Consider the following 22,952-nt stretch of genomic DNA (forward strand, 5'->3'; position numbering starts at 1 on the left):
ACTTCAAATAACAATACCCTAATTATATGTTCATTAATTCATACTTTAAAAAAATAAACATTAAAGGCAACCTGATTCCAAGAATGAAAGAAATAAACAATATTGGGGGTAATTCAAAAGATTGGGTGAATTTAATGTGTGATGGTAAATTGTTCTCGTTGAACTGTTTCTGTAGAGACCAAGGAGACAGTATATCAGCTAAAAGGCTGTAAAAACTGCTTCAAAGTAAAATAAATACATTTAAAATGAATGTGACATCTTTCTTTCTATTCATTCTCTTTTTCTGGCATTTTGAGACCGCAAATTAAGAGCCTCGTCACAATGGGTGAAATGGCCATTATATATACCGCAGACAAGTGGCATTAGCCTCCATGTCAATAACAAGTGCCGTGATTCACCCAGCCTCTGCATTTCAGCTGCTCCATACCCTTAAACCACCCCGTGCGCCTTTGCCCCCTCTCCTGCCCCCTCTATTCATTGTAAATAACTGTTCAAACGCACAATGCGCTCTGGACCGCTTTAGTCTCACAACTTCCCTGCGTTTCCATTGGTCCCGTGAGGATGCGGCGACAGCTGATTGGAGGAAAGTTTCTCCTCGAGCCCATACACCCCCACCCCGCAGATATTCGTGGTCCGGTGCTACTGTGATTCCAGTTGTTTTCACATCCCCTCACTAACAAAGAGACTCAGAGCTGCTGTCTCTTACATCTCCGAGTAAATGTGGTGAGTGATGCGCAACTAACGCCTGACGCTCCTGAACATCGACGCGAAAACGAAGAGATAAAGAGAAGAAATACACCTTACTCGCAAGAAGATATATTAGGGGATAAAGTTTCAGACAGACTTGACTGAAGTAAAGAGCGAAAATGGTGTCGGCCGGACTGGAGATCCTGGGACTATCGCTGTGCGTAATTGGGTCGCTCTTGGTGATGGTTTCGTGCGGGCTGCCCATGTGGAAGGTGACGGCTTTCATCGAAGCCAACATCGTGGTGGCTCAGACAATCTGGGATGGCTTGTGGATGTCGTGCGTGGTGCAGAGTACGGGTCAGATGCAGTGCAAGGTGCACGACTCCATCTTAGCCCTCACCCACGACCTGCAGGCGGCCAGAGCGCTCACAGTCATCTCCTCTGTGATGGGCGTGCTGGGGCTCATGGTTGTGATTGCGGGGGCGCAGTGCACTAACTGTATCCGCGCTGAGTACGTCAAAGCCCGGGTGGTGAACGCCGGAGGGGTCGTCTACATCATCAGTGGTCTGTTTGTTCTGGTGCCTCTCTGCTGGATGGCCAACAACATCATATCGGACTTTTACAACCCGCAGGTGCCCGCATCCAAGAAGAGGGAGATCGGCGCTGCGCTTTACATCGGCTGGGCGGCCTCAGCGATGCTGCTGATCGGAGGAGCGCTGCTGTGCTGCTCCTGCCCCTCCAGCGGGAACTCTGGATACTCGGTAAAATACGCACCGACCAAAAGAGCCACGCCGAACGGGGACTATGACAAGAGGAATTATGTGTAGCTATGTGGCTCATAGCAGGCGGTGCGTAAAAGTGACCTGCAGCTTGTTAAAAACTATTTTTTGACGGACGTTATCTTTGCACCTGCAGTTTGTTTTGTTTAGAGATCTAAACTTTGAAAACCCATGGAAGCACACCTGCTGTTTTTACACAGGCCCTTCAATACGCCCGGACCACATATTCACAGATCCTTTTTGTAACTACAGGAGATTAAAAAAGACTATCAACTACAAGAGGTAGCTCACGATAAGAAGGAGTAGCCTATCTTTGTTAGGTACCTGTTTTTGTAAGTCTTTGAAATTATTAGATTATTACATTTTGAATCGTTCACCGTTGTAACTGCGGAGTTTTTCTTTTCTAGAGGAACTGTTGCAGTCGAATATATACAGTGTTCTTTCGCCTTGATGTGCACTGTCAGCACAAACCTGTACAGTAACTGAGAATGATTGCACTCCCACATATTCAAAGATCAGTTTCCTTTAGTGGAACTACGCTGACATGTTGAGGACTTCAACAATGTCCGATAGCAATAAAGAACGAACAAGAAAAGTGTAGGCTTATGTTAAAGCCCCAATAAATCTCGGACAGGCTTTTCTGTTGTTCAGAAGTTGATGGCGGTGACTGTGAAGTTTGCAGTCTAATTTGGACCTGTAGATTCCGGAGAGCCTGGGATTTGTGGTCCCAACATGAAATGTTAACAGTCCGTTATTCGGCTGCACTGAACACCTGCAGAGTCTTTTGCATCACGGTCACTGCAGGAGGTCTTTTCTTTTCAGAATTTTTTGGAATAAACTTTGTTTTCTGTTGGTTTGTTGACGTTTGATGTAATGATTCATTATTTGTGTATGTGGAGATGCAATATTGTGTCATTTTATTAAGATTAAACTGAATATATTGTCTGAAATCTTTAGTTAAAGTGTGTTCTTACAACAAAGAAACTGACAACTGAGTTGTGACGGTCTGCACAGAGCTCTCCACGGCCGTGCGTAATGCATGCCATTCCCACCGTGAATCCATAAACCCCCACGGCGGGAGAAAGTATTTTGGTTAGCCATAGAAATCCAGATGACAATGCCCATTCAGCTGGAGTGGGGCTCTGCTGTTCAACTCACAATACTTCACAACCCCCACCACCACCACTCTTTCAGACCACCCCCACCCCTTCCCGTCCGCAGTCAATGAAAGGCGTTCAAATTAGAGCCATGGAGAAGTTGCTGGATCCGTCTTCCCGCAAGTCACCACATTCATTCGCCACATCCCCATCCCCAGACTAAGATAGATGGGCTTCATCACAAAAGATTACACACCATCACTTTGAAGCAATTAGTTTATCCACAGCTGCTTCATGGGCACCGCATGTATCCAGGCACTGGGGCTGATTTACAATATTGGGATAAAGTATTAAACAGGTTTGTTTAACTTGTGACAACAATAGAAGAATACAGATACTTCGCTCCTCTGATGTAACACTGTGACAGGATTACAAAAGCTTATCCATACTTGTTTTGCTGGTCACTTAAGAATCTTAGCAGGTCATATGCCCTCTTAAAATATGGCCACGCAAGAAGTCTGAATACAGTCAGGGGAGTGTGTGACTTGTGCCCTCCACAAGAGAACCAATAATGATATCAGTCATCAGTCCTTTGTATTCTACTTCAGGATAAATGTGTTATTTACTGGAGAAAATCCTCATTTACAACAAATTCCACCGTTGTTTTTTACTTTTGGTTAGCTGCACATAGAAAGAAAGAAAAGAAAGAAAGCTTTTATTAGTCCTGCAAGGAGAAATTCACTTTTCACTCTTTTGTTAAACACACACACACACAGGCCTCAAATATGCACACATGTACAAACAGGTCCTATACACACACATTAATGGAGAAATGTAAGAGCGAGAGGGCTGCCCAGGGTTCAGCGCCTTGCTCAAGGGCACCGCGGCACTGCCCAGGGGGTAAAAATGGTATCCTTATAACATGGTCTTCATCAGAGTTTGCTCAGTTTTCATGGAACTGTTTATACTAATAAAATTTCTCCTTGACCTTGGAAATAGAAGTTTGACAAAACAATATCAACTCAAGGTCGGGAGATTCAAATGAGCAAACTCCATGCGCTGATGACCATGTGATTTTGGATGAAAGGTCTGAATAAAAGTGTAGCAAGTGTGGCTTGAGTTGGGATTGTTTGATCAAGTTATATCATAATTATAAACTACATATCTAATACTTTAAGGTAAAAAAATTATCTATCATTTAGTACTAAAACAGTCGATTAATTAATTGGTTGATCAACAAAGGTCTATGTTCACCGCATTTTGAGGCATGCAACAAAAATAACGTTTCCTTCACGGATACAAGGCAAGTCTCAGCATGAAAGCAACGACAGAAGTAACCATTATTTTCATTACCAATCAGATTATTTTCTATTTCTTTGAATATTTGTTTGCTCACGTCAGGTGTTAGACCATGAGTTAACGTTTTCAAATGATTCTGTTCTGTATTCAGTTCAATACTAAAGATGTTTTGCCATTTTATCTATAAAATGACTTGAGCGCTTATTAAAATAGTTGCTGATTCATGTTTTGTTGATCAACTAATTGACTCATCAAATAACTGTTTTAGCGCTACATGAAAGGTCTTTCTTGACCTTGGAAATATTAGATATGTAGTTTGTAATGATATCCATTCACTGTGGAGGCATGAAACAAAAGTCAGTTTCTTCATAAAATCAAGGCAACGCTCGACAAGTCACTAATATACAAACGGTCATTTTGTGGGTAAAGTATTCCTTTAAGACAACTTTTAAGGGGTTATGTTTTTAAAACTTGTTAGATCATTATATATGAGTGAAATGTGTCTGTATGACCAGATAAGTTCATGTTAAGAAGAATACTTTGTTATGTGATTTTGTCATTACTGCTCAGAACCACAGCCGGCCGCAGTAGGCGTTCCTCCTTTGGGGGTCTCTATGGGTTTTTCTACACAAAGACACTCCCTGTAAGGTGCTGTCTGGTCTGCCTCAGTGAGATGTTTTTGTGGGATTGTTAGTTCCACTTCTCTAGTCACCACACAGAGGGTGACGAAGCGCAGGGTGTGTGTGTGTGTGTGTGTGTGTGTGTGTGTGTGTGTGTGTGTGTATGTGTGTGTGTGTGTGTGTGTGTGTGTGTGTGTGTGTGTGTGTGTGTGTGTGTGTGTGTGTGTGCGTGCGTATGCGTATGCGTGTGCGTGTGTGTGTGTGTGTGTGTGTGAGCAAGGGGTTAAGTGAGTGTGTGTGTGTGTAGAAAGGGTTTTTTTTGGGGGGGGGGTCCTCATTTCAACGAGCAGAGTGGCAAATAGGGCCAGCTACGTCACTCAATGGGTGCTCACCATGGTTACCAGCTAGAACATGCAGTTGCCTGGTTACGGTAGCCTATAATGTGGTGGTATGGATGAGCCTAATAAAAGGCCTGGCCTACAGACATTCCTACACACACACACACACACACACACACACACACACACACACACACACACACACACACACACACACACACACACACACACACACACACACACACACACACAGAAACACACATAAACAATCACTCACACACACACACACACACACACACACAGAAACACACACACACACACACACACGCATACACACACACACACATACACACACACACACACAATCACACACACACACACACACACACACACACACAGAAACACACCAGTGTAGAAGATGAAGGAGGGATTTACTTTAAGCCTGTACTGGTCACTGCAAAAAGAGCTGTGAAAGCAGAAACACATTTGTTGCCATAAATGTCGCACATTGGCAACAAAACTCTCTGGTCAAAGGGAGTGAAAATATAAATAAACAAGATATAAATGTTGGCGATATCTAGGAAACAGATGACATAACACAACAGAGAACCATTTTGACCTCTAAACTTGACCTCCCTGAGCCCGGCGGAGCGAGGACCCCATGGTTAAGGGCATGTCAGAAGTCGGTCAGGTTACACACTGGTTGCTGATTTGCGCTGCAGCAAGTGAGAGGTTGGGCTGAGCTAGGGAGTCATTTCTCATGACATGAACTTTGAACTCTGAATCTGGCCTCAGGTCAGACAAGTCAAAAGTCACGTCCCTCGACTGACCAGGCATGATGTCATCGAAGCAAAATACCCACATTTGATTGGGGGGAGGGGAGTCAACACCCTCAACCTCGAGCCAATTTGAGTTTTTAACTTTATATAAAGGCATAGATTCTTCAAAGTAACCATGAATGTAGCAGTGAGTCATAACAAACAGGAAAGATGATTAATGTTATTACTGATCACATCAGAGCCAGCAGGTGCACACAGTCCGCAGACGTCCCAGCTGGATGCAGCCTACTCACAGATAGCAAAGCCAAGAGTCAGCAGGTGGTCAAACATGGAGGACAAATGTGGCTTTGTTTGTAGGGTTAAAGACCCCATGAGCTGTTTGTTTGAGAAACAATGTAAGAGGTAAAAGATGGAGATCAGAAAAAAAACCAACATGTTTCTGTCCGCAAAGTTTACAGCTCGGTGACTCTGGAGTTTTTTGTTGCGGCCCAGTTGCACGACCAGGCTTCCTGTGCAGCGGACAGCGGAACAGGAAACAGGAAGGAACATGGAGGGTGTAGGAGAGGAGGAGTGGTGAGGTGTGTGTGTGTGTGTGTGTGTGTGTGTGTGTGTGTGTGTGTGTGTGTGTGTGTGTGTGTGTGTGTGTGTGTGTGTGTGTGTGTGTGTGTGTGTGTGTGTGTGTGTGTGTGTGTGTGTGTGTGTGTGTGTGTGTGTGTGTGTGTGTGTGTGTGTAGTTTGCTGGTTAAAGCACTCCCAAAGATACACATACATACATAATTCTATTGTACTGTATCTGTGTAACTGATAACTTTCATTTAGTCACATATCCTTTTCAACATTACGTTTCAACCTTTACACAAAAACACATATAAATCTATCAAAGTGGCTGTGCAATGAAAACCATCTAATTTTGGGGATTGTTTCCTTTAATGGTTGGGGAAATTCTCCTACGTGTTAAAATAAAGAAACTATTAAAAAATGACACAAAACTTAAACCAAATCTGTTTTCTAAACTTATGACAAGGCAAATTATTTTGAGATATGTGGTTTTCATAGGACATCAACAACGTGAAAAACATTTTTTTTTTTTTTATCACAAGAAGAATCCCTACACGCAAATAAAGCGGGAAATAGGCACATGCAGTTTTCAGAAATTATGAGTTTCACATTATTTTTTGTGAGGGAAAAAAGTCAAACAATTTACAATAACATTTAATACCACTAACTGCCAAGATTAAAACCAAAAAAAAGTTCAAGTTCCCAAGGTCATTAAATATATGAAATATCTATATTTCAGGTACAAGGAAATGTGTATAAAATAACCAATGGTGGGTCTTTAGGCAACATAGTGACTTTTATTTGAATATTTCACTCAACATGAATGTGATTAGAGAGTAGGGAGACTGACGGACTTTCCCATTCAAATGAAGCGGAGTAGTACAAAGAAGGAGAGGCGTCTTCCTTTAAATTTGTTTATTGAGCTTTTTTCATAACAGAACAAAGACAAACAGAAACACTCAAAACAGAGCTCCCACCCCAAAAAGTAGATAATTAAACAATAATAATAATAATAATAATAATAATAATAATAATAATAAAAAGAATGAGTAAATGTAGGTCAATGTGTCAAATTTGTTGTAAGAGAGGACATATATACTGTATATGGACATGACAGAGAAAGAAAAAATAAATAAACAAACAAACAAACAAGCAAGCTTGCGAACAAATAAAGCAAATTAGAATAAAAGCATTAGAAAAGTGTAGTGCATACAGAGTAAAATCCCAGCGGGTTTCACCTAAGTAAAGTGAAGCCGGAGATTGTTCACTATCTGTTGCCTTGCTGTTTGAGAGGAATTGAGGATTGCTGGATTGAAGTGCTTCATATTTCTATTAAAAAGAAAACAGCCCCACTAATATGACATGTATTGTTACCATAACAAGAGAAAAAGCTCTTAAAAACCACCACACGACCTGCTCAGCACCAAATGACAGCCCAACAGTTAGAGCGCTGCTGGTGAACATAGTGGAGCATTTAGAGACAGTTGGAGACCAAAACAGATGAAAAAAAAGGGAGTGAATATTGCACTTATATTCATCTGGAGGGAGGAGACACAACTCCAGAGGAATGAATGACTAACTGCTGACGTGTAAATCTGATCGCTAACAAGTCAACATATTCTTATTGGGAGGTTTGTATCATATCTTATGGAAAGTTACGCACAACTATTCGTATGATATCTTCCGAAATATTACGTTCTAAGTGGACTGCGACGGTTAAACTTGTAATTTCTACAGTTATAAATACATAGATTGGGCGACACGGTGGGGTGGTGGTTAGCACTGTCGCCTCACAGCAAAAGGGTCCCCGGTTTGAATCCTGGTTGAGGCCCTTCTGTGTGGAGTTTGCATGTTCTCCCCGTGTCTGCGTAGGTTTTCTCAGGGTTCTCCGGCTTCCTCCCACAGTCCAAAGACGTGCAGGTGTTAGGTTCATTGGTGTCTCTAAATTGCCCGTAGGTGTAAATGTGAGTTAGAATGGAAAATAGAAATTGTTTGTCTCTATGTGCTCTGTGATAGACTGGCGTCCTATCCAGGGTGTTCCCCGCCTCACGTCCGATGTCAGCTGGGATCAGCTCCAGCCCCCCATGACCCCGACAGGAACAAGCAGTTGATGATGAATGGATGATGGATGAAATACTGTATGTGGATTGCACACAAATTACAGTGCATTACTTTTCACAGTTAAATGTACAAACAGAGAACATCCCGAACAAGTTCCTCATATCAACTGAAAAGGCGATGATATGTCAATGCTGTGTGCACAACTTGTCTTGCAGGTTTAAGGCTTCCTCCAGGTTTCAAACCGATAACTTTAGGGTTTAGGGGAATATTGCTTTTTAATTCAATGTTACTAATATTGATACAATTGTAGGATCTAACTTAAAAAGTTCAACTTAGCCTTAATATTTATAAAAAAGTGTTGCCAAATATCCAATCACACTTCCCAAAACGACACAATGTTGTAGTATTGACGTGTACTTTGAGGCGGGCCAACGACAGACTTAACAGCAACATGAAGTGTTTTCTCAACAGAGCTGATAAATAGGGTGCATAGTGAAGGTTTTATCTGAAAAATATGACAGAAGAAGAAGTTGGAAACAGGGAGTTTCACCTCCTTTAATGCCTGAGTAAGAAAGATATTACACATATACACACACACATTGACATGAAGGTAAGTCGGACAAACAAAGAGGTGAATGATGGCCCTCTGCTGAGATGAACAGGAGGCCTGCAGCATGAATTTCTGGCTGGGATCAGGAGACATTTCTGCTTTAACATGGTTAGCGAGACGTATGTGATGAGGAAAAACCTCCTCTAACACGGAGGACTGTTTAGTGTTTATACACCATGTTTGCAATCTCAGTGGCACAGGTGGTGTTGCTTTTAGCTTCAGCCTCTTCTGGTAATTTGGAGTCCCATATTAACATAGGATACGGCAATCAGTGGCTAAGTAAACAAACAGCCTGTCTAAAACACACACACACACACACACACACACACACACACACACACACACACACACACACACACACACACACACACACACACACACACACACACACACACACACACACACACACACACACACACACACACACACACACAAACAAACAGGATTTCGAAGTGAACTAAGTGTATTGTTTCCACACTAATTACATCTTGCAGGAAAACTCTTGCTTGTTATTCTCAGCACCGTTGGAGCAGTCAACGCTGGAGGACAAAGTCACATATGTTACAAAACAAACCCACGTTAAAGTGTCTTTCTGTTTCTTCTCTGTCTTTGTTTATGGGGCTGTCCAGCATGACAGAGCCACCGACCGCAGAGGGTGAAAGAAGAGACACCCGACGACAGAATGAAGCTGTTTGTGCCGCCTGCAGTTTTCCTCCCTGACATCTCAGTGTCTGTGTAATCTTTCAATTTAAAGCCCCTGAACACCCACACAGGTGTTTTCAGCTATTCTGGCTGATTAGACCTCTGCTTGGTTTGAAGGTGGGCGGGGCTTTGATGGGAATTTATGAGGTCATAAATGTCCGTCTGCCACTAAGAATGATAAAGGTGTCCTTTGTCCCGCCTTAACGGGTGAAACAAAGCTAACAGAAGACTCAGGAAAATGTCAATCAATCACAGTATACACACCCACACAGTCCTGAGAAGAGGTCTTATCAAGCGGAGTAACTGAAAACACCTGTGTGGGTGGTGTTGTACTGTGTCCCCCTCCACCCCCCCACCTAGGCTGAAAAAGAAAGTTGCGGAAAACACATTAACATGTAAACATACACTTTATTACCATATCTTGACGGTCTTGAAGATGGTCAAAATCAAGTTATTGTTTGTGAAAGTATCAAAACACAATCCACAGAGCCGTCAGGACTTCTTGTGATGTCACAACTATACCTTATATAGATAGAAAGTCCCTCTACAGTGCTTTTTTTTAGTTATTTCCCAGCTGCAATGACAGTGCAGAGACACCAGGGGCACAGATGCTGAAGAACCAGAAATACTGACCAATCCGGGAAGACTGGGCTTTTTCTGGCCGGCTCTTAAAGAGACAGGCGCTAAAATGGAGAGTTTCAGAACAAGAGTGAATACAGGCATATTCAGACGGACAAAATGAAAAAATATTGTATTTTATGAACATTAAAGCATGTAAACATGTTCTAGTAGAAACCCACAATGCAAACATTAACCTGAAAGCATAATAGCGTCACATAATATGTCCCATTTAACACACAAACGCGAGAGTGGTATCAATCTTCTTATCAAACTCTCGGCAAGAAAACAAACAAGTGTATTCACAAAATGACAAACTATTCTTTGGTCATTGGTCGTTATTTACTAACTTGTGAAATGAAAACCATATCTTTGAAAGATGGGTGAGTGGATGTTTGGTTAATTAGGTGTCTCGAACAATATTTAACACAGAAGAAATATAGTTGAATATTTAATAGTTATGTCATATTGTTAACTCATTTCAGTGAATGTGTAGTGATTCTGAGCCGATTCAGCCACAGAATCAAGGCAACATCAATAAGTATTAAATTCATGCAAATTCTTTTCCAGGCAGTATACTGTTCTCTTTTGCCTGAAAGCACTTAAAAACAATGGAAGAGAGAGTAGAGCGTTTCAAGGAGTAACACCCCGACTGTGAGAGGGCTCAAGGGGTTAAAGGTCACAGGGGTTGGGGATCATTAAGGGCATCTGTGGGCTGACAGGCTGACAGCAGGTCAGAAGTGTTTAGTGGAATGTGTGTACATGAAGTATACTGGGCTTCTGTGTGTGTGTGTGTGTGTGTGTGTGTGTGTGTGTGTGTGTGTGTGTGTGTGTGTGTGTGTGTGTGTGTGTGTGTGTGTGTGTGTGTGTGTGTGTGTATCCTCTCACAGCACGATGGGGAGACAGGCAGCAGGCAGGAACAGTCAGCTGTAGCTCTTTGTCTCTGGCTGTCCAGTAAAACTAATCCTATCTGGAATCTGAGACTGTTGGAGACAAGAGAGGAGAAATGAAAACAACTGTTCGAGAAAAAGACATTTCTTATTTCTTCACTGGAAATATGACAAAACAACAAAGTGCACTGTCGACAGATTTTATAGTTGAAGAGTTTACCAGTCAGGTCATGTTGCCTCGGACCAGCCTTTAGTTATGCTGCTAACCAAGCCGCCTGGTCTGCTGGAGGACTTCTATGACTGAGCTTCTCTCCATCTGTATCATTCATGTTGCATTAATGCATTTTACTAACTTAACTTCTTCTTCTACCTTTTTTCTTCCTTAGATCCTGGTTGGGCCAGCTGTCGTTACTACTATTAACATTATTTCGATTTTTTATTATTACTGCTTTTATTTCTACTATTCATATCATTCTAGTATATCCACATACTTATTGGTCATCCATAACTATTATTAGTTATATTCCTCTTATTATCATAGTTGTTAATGTTAATTTTGTGATTAGTGTGCATCTCTGAGTGTCTCTCTCTCTCTCTCTCTCTCTCTCTCTCTCTCTCTCTCTCTCTATCTCTCTCTCTCTCTCTCTCTCTCTCTCTCTCTCTCTCTCTCTCTCTCTCTCTCTCTCTCTCTCTCTCTCTCTCTTCTTGTTAAAAAAGTTTTTGTTGCCACTGTGAGCAAGATCGCTGTAATGCAACTGGCTGTCGCTCATGGGGGAATTGTTGGGTCTCTGTCTATCATGAATAAATCATAGAGTGTGGAAAACCTACTTTATATGGAAAGTGTCTTGAGATAACTTTTTTTTATTATTTGGCACTATAAATACAATTGAATTGAAACTGAACTTCGGTGAAAGTAGAGTTAAAAAAACATTGTGGCTCAAGTCTGAAAAGTTTTTTTAATGTAACACAAGTATGCTGTGTATACTTCATGAACCGATATTTTGGTACAATTATATTGTTGACCTGCAGATAAATGTAGCAAGTTAGCATACTCCACGTGGACTCTGAACATGTTCTGTCACAGACAGGCAGCACTAGCATGGGAAGACACCACTTTAATGTTTCCCATGGACGACTATAAAGTATTAAACAGTTAAACTATGAAACTGTCAGATTCAGTCTAGACTTAAAGAGGCTCCTTTTATCACGGCCATCTAGACTCTAAAACATATTTCACAGATTGTATTCTTGTATTTCCTGGAGATATTGTCTTGCCTTTTAGTTATTTTCAGGAGCTACTCTTGTCATCAAGCTAAACTTTGCAGACTTGAGCAACCGTGTCCTTTTTTTAACTCCACTGTCACTGAAGTATAAAATCTGTCGACAGTGCACTTTGTGACTAAGGGGAAGATATGTCAAAAATACATTTGAGTCATCTAGAAACACAGATTATATGGATGTTTTTTGATTGTAAAATCACCCACCCACTCCCAGTACGTGATGAATCTGCAAGCGCGTGAAGGCAGGGGAGCAAAGAGCGGCCTTCTCGAAACAGAATGACATGAGAAACAGCATTCAGGAAGGAGGGATGGGAGTCCGTGTGTGTTCTGATCTTGTTGATAAGCATCCATCTGTTTGTCTTTGAGCAGTCGATTGCTTTTCACCGCAGGTTTTCTGTTGAGGTGCAAAGTAGGAACGAGTGCAAATATTCAAATCAATAAAAGGTGCAAGTATAAAAATAGAAACAAGGTTTACTGTAAGGACCATAAGATGCTCAAGTTGCTTCTTGGTGAGTTACGCTACGATACGTATGTACACTATCAAAGCTCAAGTACAGGTAAGTGTGTAAGGTTAATATGGTAAAATACTGCATCATCTTTGCCAGAACAGGCTGTATCGCGCCCTCATTACTCCCACAAACATCCTCTAAAGCTCCACTCAGCAGATCAACCTGTGGAGTAAAAGGCAAAATGACTGCTGAGTGTGAGGACTTCAAAAAGGCCGCTCTGCACATCTACACATCGTCTGTATGATCCTGCCTTTGGGGGTATGTTTTCCTCTGTGTGTGTATGTGTGTATGTGTGTGTGTGTGTGTGTGTGTGTGTGTGTGTGTGTGTGTGTGTGTGTGTGTGTGTGTGTGTGTGTGTGTGTGTGTGTGTGTGTGTGTGTGTGTGTGTGTGTGTATGTGTGTGTGTGTGTGTGTGTGTGTGTGTGTGTGTGTGTGTGTGTGTGTTGGGTCTGTTGCATACCACATTCCTCAGATGCAGAGCGGCGGAAAGGGCAGTGGCCCCACTTCACTAGAGGTGCAAGAGGGGGGGATGGAGAGCACAGTGATTGACGGCTGAGGGGAGGACAAATGATGGGCTGAACAGAGCAGGTGGATCTCCTCACTGGAGCATCTACGGGCCGACTGATGCGGCCACCGTCTCTGCTCACCGACCAGTGTCAGGTGTTTGAAAACAACAGTTGCTAGGCTGGATCCTCAACAGCCAACAAGAGAACACTTGAAAAACATATAGAGACGCCGAGGAAACCAAAGCATGAGGTTCGAAGTTCCTCAGTGCCTCAGAAACCAGTTGAGAAAACAATCGTTCCACCACAAACTCTGTCATGAGCTTTTGATCATATTACATATTTATCAGCATCAGGATTTTGCCCAGAGCACTTTAAAGTAAGACTATGTAACTTTTACAAAATCTTCCTCTTATAAATGAAAAATAACCTAAAACCAATGAAACACCCTGAGGGGTTTTTTGCTGCCACAGCCGTACCTGGTCTGGTGCGACCAGCAGCTTGTGGTGAATACTGTCAGCAAACTTTAGATAGATATTTCATCGTAACTAACATTATTTGATCAGTTTACTGACTCTTTATGACTCCAATTTATTTGTGCTGTATCTGTTATACTATATTTTAGCATGTTACAGATAAACAATTAAGTGGTTTTATCACAAGAAAAGGAAATACATTGAGCCATATTGTACAATGTAATTGTGACGTTTAGCAAAAATTACATTGCCCAGTTTAAAAGTCCAATATGATGTACATTTTTCAGGTTCATACTTGTATTTTGGGTTTTTACTAGGACATGTTTACATGCTTTAATGGTAAAAATAACAACTGTATTTATTAGTGTCTGAATATTCACCCTTTGAAACACACTGTTTTAGCGCCTGTCTCTTTCAGCCCCCTCCTTAATAAGCCCAGTCTGCTCTGATTGGTCAGTGTTTCCAGGTCTTCCCCATCTGCGCTCTCTGCACCGTCATAACAGCCGAAGAATGACTGTAACGGCACTGTAGTGCCACTTTCTACCTATATATATGTGTGTGTGACATCACAAGACACAGTTTCTGAATACTGCCTGTTTGTATTTCTCTTTGGATTGAGCATGTTGATACTTTAACAGTATTTATATAACACCTCCACCTGCTTTAATGAAAAAAGAAGACATGGAAATACTACTTTTTACAATGTGATACTTAAAGGATTTCTGATCCATGTTGGTTTAAACGTGAATAACGCTCCAAAACAGCTACTAAACCTCGTCCTTGTGGTGAAATGGTTTTCTCTACTGCTGTTTTCAAAGGTCAAGAGTGACCTCCGGACCTTGGACCTTTTAGCCGAAAACAACGGCCCAAAAAGTGCTCTGTAAGCAAATTCACTTGAATATCTACAACTGGGCGACTCCATCTGCTGATGAAGATCATGTGACAGTCAAAAGCTCCAAAACAGCTACTAAATGGACCTTGTAGTAAGAATTCTCAAACAACTCAAACTTGTATCACAAGAAACAATCAAACGAGAAGACATATGAGAAATAAGGGACAGAGAGAATGCTGAAGAAAGTAATTCATGATCATTATGTCTCTAAAAATAACTTGTTTCTCCGCCCTGTTAATGATATAAATTTGTCGTCAGCAGATTCCTCACAGACAGTTTGGATCATTATTTATCCTGGATAACATCACTAACTGTAAACAATATCATTACAGATGGAAATAGCTCTCTTGACCCAGAGGAAGATGCAGCGAGATGTACATTCATGCTCCACTGGTCAAAATAACACCATTTAAATTAACATCCTCTTGATGCAGCTCCAGGCACGTTTCAGTCCCACTGCTGCCACTCAGTCCGGACTTTACTGTGAAACCACCCAAGCACCTTCCACTCTGGAGGTCAAGATCGCATCCTGATCCAAGAGCGATTAGGATCTTAATCACCCCGCAGAGAGCTGCTCGGGCTCCACCTTTCCAGTCACTCTCCCGGCAGGCAGCAAATCACCACCAGGAGGTCTGGCCTACATTCTCCAATGTGTGCCGAGGTCGCAGTCAGCACCCTTGCCCCACATGAGTGGGCTCAGGAGAAGAAGTTAATTTCATTGAACAGAAAATACTTTCACTACAAATCTCACAAATACCTTGAGAACAGTTTTACTTTCTGTGGGACAAGTTGTGCGTAAGCAAAGCAAAAAAGATTGGATCAAGATGGAAAGACTGTGACTCACTCTCTCTGTGACTGCCATCAGACGACACCCTGCCAGACCTTTGTTTTATGACAGGAGAAGAGGCAATTGTAGTTTTGCCAACAGACCAACGATGGTTACCTTGAGGCAGTGGCAGGGCCAAAAATATACAAAAATTTCACATTTCTCTATAATTTAGTTTTTTCTCGTTGAATACTTAATGACGCCAGTTGAAGAGGGAAAATTATTTACTGGTTGAGTTGCTCACCACATGTTATGGAGGCTGCAAACAGGAGTTTCTGCTTGGTCCAATCTTTAAGTAAAGGGCAGAGATTGGGTCACCTCACAGTTCTTTGTTACAGAAACATTTAAAAGGACCTGTTTCAACTTAAAGTGACATTCCACGCAAAATCATCCCATGTTCTTTTGGCAGTTACATACATCAAATATCCATCGAGACAGTTTTGTCGTGTATGAACTATTAACGGAGAAATCCTGGAGAGTCGCTAACAGCCGGACAAACACTGATTAGCTCGGGGCAGTACGGTGAAGGTATTAAAGCATCTTTAACCACCAATACTGCTAAAAATAACACCAAACCTCTGCAGCATCATGGCTATCCCAATGAACCATTGTTCTCTAGGCCACTGAACAGTGTTTATGAAATCTATAGGACATAGTTTGGAGTATTTGAAATAGTCTGTGATTTTTATTCTGTCTAAAATCCGACAGCAAGTCTCTATCCTGCTGAGTAATGACAGAAAAGCCGCAATTATTAGTTACTGATAAGTCAATCGTCAGAAAAATAAACGCAAATTATTTTGATAATCGATTCATCTTTAAATGTATTTCTTAATGCAAAAACCGCAGAAAATGCCATTTTCAGCCTCTCATATATGGATTTTTCCGGCTTTATATGGATATGTGAATCACAGACGGACAGAAGATTTCTCACTTTACAGTCAGATTAAACTGAATTTCTTTGGGTTCGGACTGACAAAACCACACATTTAAGGACATCACCTTGGACTTTGAGAAACGGGAAGCGATGCTTTTTCTCTTTTCTACGATTAATTGATTAATAATAAGCAGATATATCAAAAATGAAAATAATCGTTAGGTGCAGCCCTAAAGTAAAGCAAAAAAGGTCATGAATGCGGAGCATCTCATTTGGGGTCTTGGCAGCTCATAGGAACAAAAAAAATATAAAAAGGTGTGTTCAAGAGTTCCTGCCACCAATATGAATCTAAAAAGTAGAAAGTGGAGTCACATTTATTCAAGACCACAGCAGCAGTAGTTTCACACGTCACAGCTCTCGCATCCCAATAACAATAACGTTCACAAACAACCAAAACCTTTAACTCACTTACTATGATTTATTAAACATGTTAAAACATAAAATATGATGACGCACTCACATACACAGACTGGAATAAAAGACAAATGTTACAAGAATCTAAAAGAGAAAATAAGACTTGCACACATTTACAAAGAGACTGTACAATATACACACAACTGATTTAAAAAAACCAACAAACACTGAAGTCATGGATGCAGTTCTCATGTACATCTCCAGCATAAAGATGTGAACAGCAGCATGTTCCCTCTCATGACAGGAGGGTGATGAGTGCATCCAGAAACTTGCTTCTGTCCTCCGACTTCAGTTCAATTACTGCAAAGAACCAAAACACAGGTTTGAATCAATGTTTTAGACAGAAAGACACACTGAACACTGAACCAATCTTATTCTGCATATGAAAAAGGACTGAAGAGAAACTCAACTAATGCTCAAAACAAAGAGTTTGTTTCATGATTTCCAGCCTAAGAAGCGTTTCTAGAAATGAAGACGAGGCCGCCACCTAGTGTCTGACATTAAGACGGACAACTCCCCGTGTAAAACATCTATCAGGACTGAAACACAGCACATTAGAAAAGTAAATGACAAAATGAATCTTACTTGAAGTGTCAAAGTTGTCATGAAGAGTTCTGGAGCTGGTGCTCTCTGCAGCTTTCTCAAAGGCTCGACCAAAGAAACTTTTAGAAGACAGAGAAAAGGATGAGAGTTGAGGAAATGGCGCAATTCTGCTTTATACAGAATAAAAAGTAGCTGATTAATCCATTAGAAAATTTAACTGCAACTATTTGGATAATCAGCGTGCAGTTCTCTTGAAATTGAATATTTGGGGGTTTTTGACTGTTGTTGGTCAGATGAAATGAGCAGTCTGAAGACATAACCATAGCCTATTGAGATACATCTCTTTTCTTCTTTTTATAAACAAAAAACGTTGCAGTTATTGAAGTTTAAGGAAAGGGGAGGTGATTTAGGTGAGTCCTGCAATATCAACTTGATCAACAGCTCAAATCAGCAAAAGATATGAGACAAACTATTTCATTCCAAAATCATCACATAACATGGCAGATCATGCATGTACTCACAGTATTTGACTACATAGTCCAGACTTTATTATTTTTACCTCTGCTCATAATGTTTTGATAATATACTACTTACTTCTTCTTGTCAGATGTTTCAGACTCAGGTGGGATCCCCAACACAATGACGGTTCCCTTTTCCACATCCTTGGGAGCAGCCATGATGAGTGGAAGCAGTTTGCAGCGCTTATTCCTCGTCTAACCAACAAAAAAAAACAAGTGACGCTAACAATAGTGGTGTTTTCAGTGCAATTAAAAGCTTCTTCGCTCTCAGTCTGAATCCAGTTTAACGGCAATAAGATACTTACGGAATGGACGAAAGCCTTGAGGAGGTACTTGCAGAGCAGAGTCAAGGCCATGGGCTTAGAAAAGAGCTTCACATCAGGAGTTCCCTACACATGGAAGAGTGGGAGGGAAATTTTGAGCCGAGCAGGAAACACTGGAGAGAAGCAGCCACACGCGCACACACACACACCTGCGGGTCATACAGACACTCGTACCTCCATGAGGTAGCAGTAGAGGAAGGGTCCCTGCGACAGGATGAGGTTGGTACAGATGCAGCTGGCGACAGTCTGCTGGATGGCCATCAACTTCCTCTTTGCCAGGTCAATGCCCGAGTGTAGACGATCAAGGTTACTCCTGCACAGGAAAAAAAAAGAAGACACAAACAGGGGACAAAAGTGAATTTCATACAGTTTTTTACCGCTTTAAACCACTAATCCTGGACCTCTTATGAACACTTTACAAACCTGGAAAGAGAGTCCAGAGCCTTGATAAAGTTGTCGCTGTCGCTCTCATCTCTCTCCGTGCTCTCCAGCAAGGCAGCAGTAGCGTGCACCATGTCGCTGGCCAGGAAGCGGTTTTTAAAGCCAAAGTTAACGCCAAACGTTTGGATGCGGATGTCCTTCAAACTGATAGAGGGAGGAAAAAAAATATATGGTCAGACTATGTGAATAAATGCATCCGAATGTAAACAAGTGAAGCCTTTTGTGGAATCACACCCGTATTTATTTGAAGACTCCTCAATGACGTCCCTTAGGTTCTCTTTGATCGACATGTCCATGGAGTGGAATTTCTGCCTCACTTGTTTCAGAGGTAGCCTGTTAAAAGGATCATCAGCAGATATCAGGCATTAAAACCAGGGACGCAGCTCTATTCACGTCACAGAAATGCACACAAAATTCCTTTTAATGAAATAAGCACTTCCGTTGATTTCCAGGCATTTTACCCCATGTCAGCTAAGAACTCCTGGAGTTTCTTTTGGCCATTTAACGTCCAAAGCTTGAAGTTGCACGACGTGTAACAGGAATTTAAGATGCTCTCATACAGGGACCAGTGCTGGTAGAGGGTTAGACGGAGGCTGAAGCAGAGGGTTAAAGAAAACTCAAAAGCTATAAAGTTTGCATGAGTGATTTACTGCCAATGAAACACTTGGATGCAGAGTAGAAAAAGCTGGGAGATAAAGATCTACAATGACAACATGTCAGATGAATTAAGGATACTCGTATTCAAAGGAGATCCTCATACAGTCGATGGAGAGAGAGTTCTCCTCATCCTCGTTTCGGTGGTTATGCCGGGAAACGTGGCGCTGCATTGTGGCGATGTCTGTTACATACTTCATACTAAAAAGGAACAAGTCAGACAAGAGTAATACAGAGGGGGTTAAAGCACAGTAAATAATTGTGTAATGAGTGTAATACCGCAGTCCCTTTGTTTTATTCTAAGGGAATTATAAGGTTAGTCAAAAATATTAAAAATATTCTTACTGGGTGGTTTTATCATGAACCCACTGGTCTGTCAGTCCAATGACGGCCCACCTGCAAAGAAAATAAAAGTCTACTTGTAAAAGTCTGTACAGTATATCGTGCTTCTCCGTAATGTTTATATAAGAGTGAAAATTGCATCAGATAGTTTACCAGAGCATGTCCTTGGTGTCTTTAGTTAACACCCACGCCAGCTCAAAAAACATCATTGCAGCCTGACAAAAGACACAAACTTAAACATTTGTATTCATCGTGAAAGTTTAAGACATGCACATCATTAAATCAATTCTCCATGCTCATTTAGGGTTTCAAGAACTCAAAGAGAAAAGAATTGTATAAATGTAAACTCACAGAAGTCCCGTGATATTCATACTGCTCATAGTCAAACAAGATTTCCCTCCTGAAAAGTGAGCGAAACATTAGTGTCGTCAATTTGTAACGTCTATGTGACAAACCATCGCTGGACGTCCTAAAAACACTTCACCTTCGTGCCTCCCATTCCCTCTTCGCCCGCTGTCTTTCAATTCTCCTCTCAACTGCCCCCTGCAATGACAAGAACACTGACCCAATAAGAGTAAATGTCACAGAAGAAGAAATTCAAATTACGTCCATTTTCAATTGTTTTGGAGCGTTTTTCGTCAAATCGTCGTAAATAGAGCAGAAGAAGCCTAGGTTGCTAACCGAAACAAGTGGCCCGTCATCCATCTACGAGAGAAAAATACAGAGAATTTGTTTCAATGGGGCAAATTTTAATTGATCATCCATGTCAGCTAGTATTCGCCATGTTTCACGCTTTCCAGGGACAAAGACTCGTTTTGGGAATATCCAACAACGACTTTTATGCACATTTGAGGAAGTTTTGGCGCATTTTGTCGTTTCCATTCAGCTTTTCAAATGCAAATCTTCAAGATGTGCATTAATACATTAAAACTCTTCTGATTAATTTCTGCGACTGTTCAACACGTACTTCATCAAATCTCCTCCGTTTCCCAGACGGCTCTGAGCCTTCTTCACTCTCATTTCCAGAGTCACCGCCTTCTTCATCATCATCTTCATCTCGAAAGATATCATCATATGAGGGCACACCGAGGTCATCATCCTGTTTGATTAGCAGCTTTATCTGTGGAGGAGATGATACAAGTTTACACAATGTTGTATTCTCTGTTGGTATTGTTAGTAGCAGTTTCCACTGAGACGTGATTTAATATTTTGGTATCGATCACAAACTTCAAGAGCTGAACAGCAGAAAGTACTTTAGCTAGTTTAGTAAAAAACTATTTGTGTTGCATTGTTTATTATCCATCACCTGGGTGTCATTGTAGACATTGACCACATCTACAGGCCGGTGAGTGTCACAGATGAAGAAGACGGAGTCATCATCCGGCTGCAGCATCTCAAGAAGGTCAACATTTGCCCCGCAGTTGATAAGAACAAAGTACTGGAACTACAAAACACCAAAATAATACGTTTAGTTCACAGTGACAATGTGGCAAACCTCAACAGTCTTCTTTGTTTCTCATTCTGTCATTTAGTCACACGTAAGATCAGGTCTGATTTGATCATACCTGCTCTTTGTGTTCAAGGAAGGCAGTGCCGAGGTCCTGCCAGCCTGTCACTGGAACAAGAGTGTACTGGACCTGGTCACAGTGGAACAGCGCCTGGTAAAGCGATAAAAAGATTCAGCAGTTGTTCTTTAGTGTATTAATTCATCATTAGTGGCAAAACTGAATCTTAATCCACATGTCACTGAAAACAAAGCCTGTAAGAAACTTTACAGACAAAAAGATTTTTATCAGCATTTCACCCGTGTGGCTATTAATATAATCTCAGAAATGTGCATGTAAAAAGTATACATTTGGCAGCTTTTACATCATTTAAGTAAAATATGCTGCCAGTAACTGTAAGAGGTACAACTGGAGATACTGAATTACTATGTTAGTATTATGTGACTAATAACTTAGATGTACTAATCTGTAGTGGGGCAGCATTAAGAAGAGGGATGCTATGAAGCTTGACAGGCGGGTGAGGAGTGCTGGCTCTGTGGTTGGCACAAAGCTGGATTCAAAGCATTGACAAGTTTTTGAAAGACATAAGAACATTTTTGGGAACCATTGGCTAAATGCACAATTTATCTTCTTTTTGCATTTTATATTTCCCAAAGTAATCATTATTCATGCACTGCTTTTACTTCTTAATCACCTTTTGCTGACCTGTAAGTTAATGTTAGGCTTAAGCTACCACCACGTGTGTGTGTGTATATATATATATATATATATATATATATTTGTGTATGTGTGTGTATCGGTATATACAGTATATATACATATATGCATCTCCAATCCCATTATTCTTACCTTACTTTTGCTCTACCTTCATTAGTAGATGCTCTATTGACAGCTCTCTGTAGTGGTTCAAGACTATTACTTCACTACTGTGTGGTTTTAACCTGTTCCTATCCTTGAATCCTGTGTGTATTGGTGTTTAATAAAGTATATTTATCTATAGAACTATCCACCCATGGACCTCCATGTACAAGTGCAAATTGTACATAACATAATCTATGAAAAAAAAGGGCTGCTAAAATAACTCACTAATGTGGTAAGTGTATATAAAGGACACGATCAACAGCTAAAGACTTCTACTTATTAATACAGTCTGCAGGTGGTTACTAACAGAGCAGGACTCATAATATGTTTAATTTGAGGGGATCGGAGTTAGCAGGAGCTAATGTTTGCTAACAGTGATCTGTTTTTCTTACCTGTATTATCTTACAGGCGCAGAGAGCGTCGATGTCTGAAGCCACCAGGAGGGCGACTCTCTGGAAGAACATGTTCAGATGAGTAAACCACATGAACAATCTCAGGATTATGACCGATTACAACCTCACCTATCCGCTGAGTAACGCTAGCAAACAGTGCTGCAGGGTTCAAGCCTAACCGGACCGTCAGTTCGCTCAAACTACTCACCTGGTTGGAAACAACTTCATAAAATTCCTTTCTTATGTCCGTGATGAACATTTTTTAAAAATTAAAACTTTTAAGATGAGGACGAACCGGATAAAATGACGCTAAAGTGACATGAACAGCGGATTATTTTGGTTTGCTGTCAGTCAAACGCGGAGCTTTCTTCTTTTGCTCTTCCTTGTTGGAAATGTGGCGCCAAATCTTCACGTCAAAACCGACCAATCACTGAGAGGGGAATAACGTACGTCATACATTTGAGGCCCCGCCCACCACACTGAAGAAAACAAAGGACTAAC

General features: G+C 41.2%; 2 protein-coding genes across 2 annotated transcripts; one reads left to right on the forward strand and one right to left on the reverse strand.

Annotated features, from left to right (window-relative positions):
* Positions 1 to 680: 680 nt before the first annotated feature.
* On the forward strand, positions 681 to 2,416 carry cldn5a (claudin 5a). Its single transcript, XM_083912000.1, has one exon. The coding sequence runs from the start codon at positions 867 to 869 to the stop codon at positions 1,512 to 1,514; it is 648 nt and encodes a 215-aa protein (XP_083768126.1). The 5' UTR covers positions 681 to 866; the 3' UTR covers positions 1,515 to 2,416.
* A 14,691-nt stretch (positions 2,417 to 17,107) lies between these two features.
* On the reverse strand, positions 17,108 to 22,710 carry cdc45 (CDC45 cell division cycle 45 homolog; the record flags this gene model as incomplete). Its single annotated transcript, XM_083911863.1, has 18 exons — positions 17,108 to 17,172; positions 17,458 to 17,534; positions 18,010 to 18,128; positions 18,239 to 18,322; positions 18,431 to 18,569; positions 18,680 to 18,841; positions 18,932 to 19,030; positions 19,159 to 19,290; positions 19,433 to 19,552; positions 19,697 to 19,747; positions 19,847 to 19,908; positions 20,045 to 20,093; positions 20,178 to 20,236; positions 20,661 to 20,813; positions 21,000 to 21,137; positions 21,259 to 21,351; positions 22,452 to 22,511; positions 22,660 to 22,710. 18 exons carry the CDS (start codon positions 22,708 to 22,710, stop codon positions 17,108 to 17,110), a joined length of 1,713 nt encoding a protein of 570 aa, XP_083767989.1.
* Between the last annotated feature and the right edge of the window lie 242 nt (positions 22,711 to 22,952).

This window comes from Echiichthys vipera (genome assembly GCF_963691815.1).
Source record: "Echiichthys vipera genome assembly, chromosome: 4".
NCBI classification, from domain to species: domain Eukaryota; kingdom Metazoa; phylum Chordata; class Actinopteri; order Perciformes; family Trachinidae; genus Echiichthys; species Echiichthys vipera.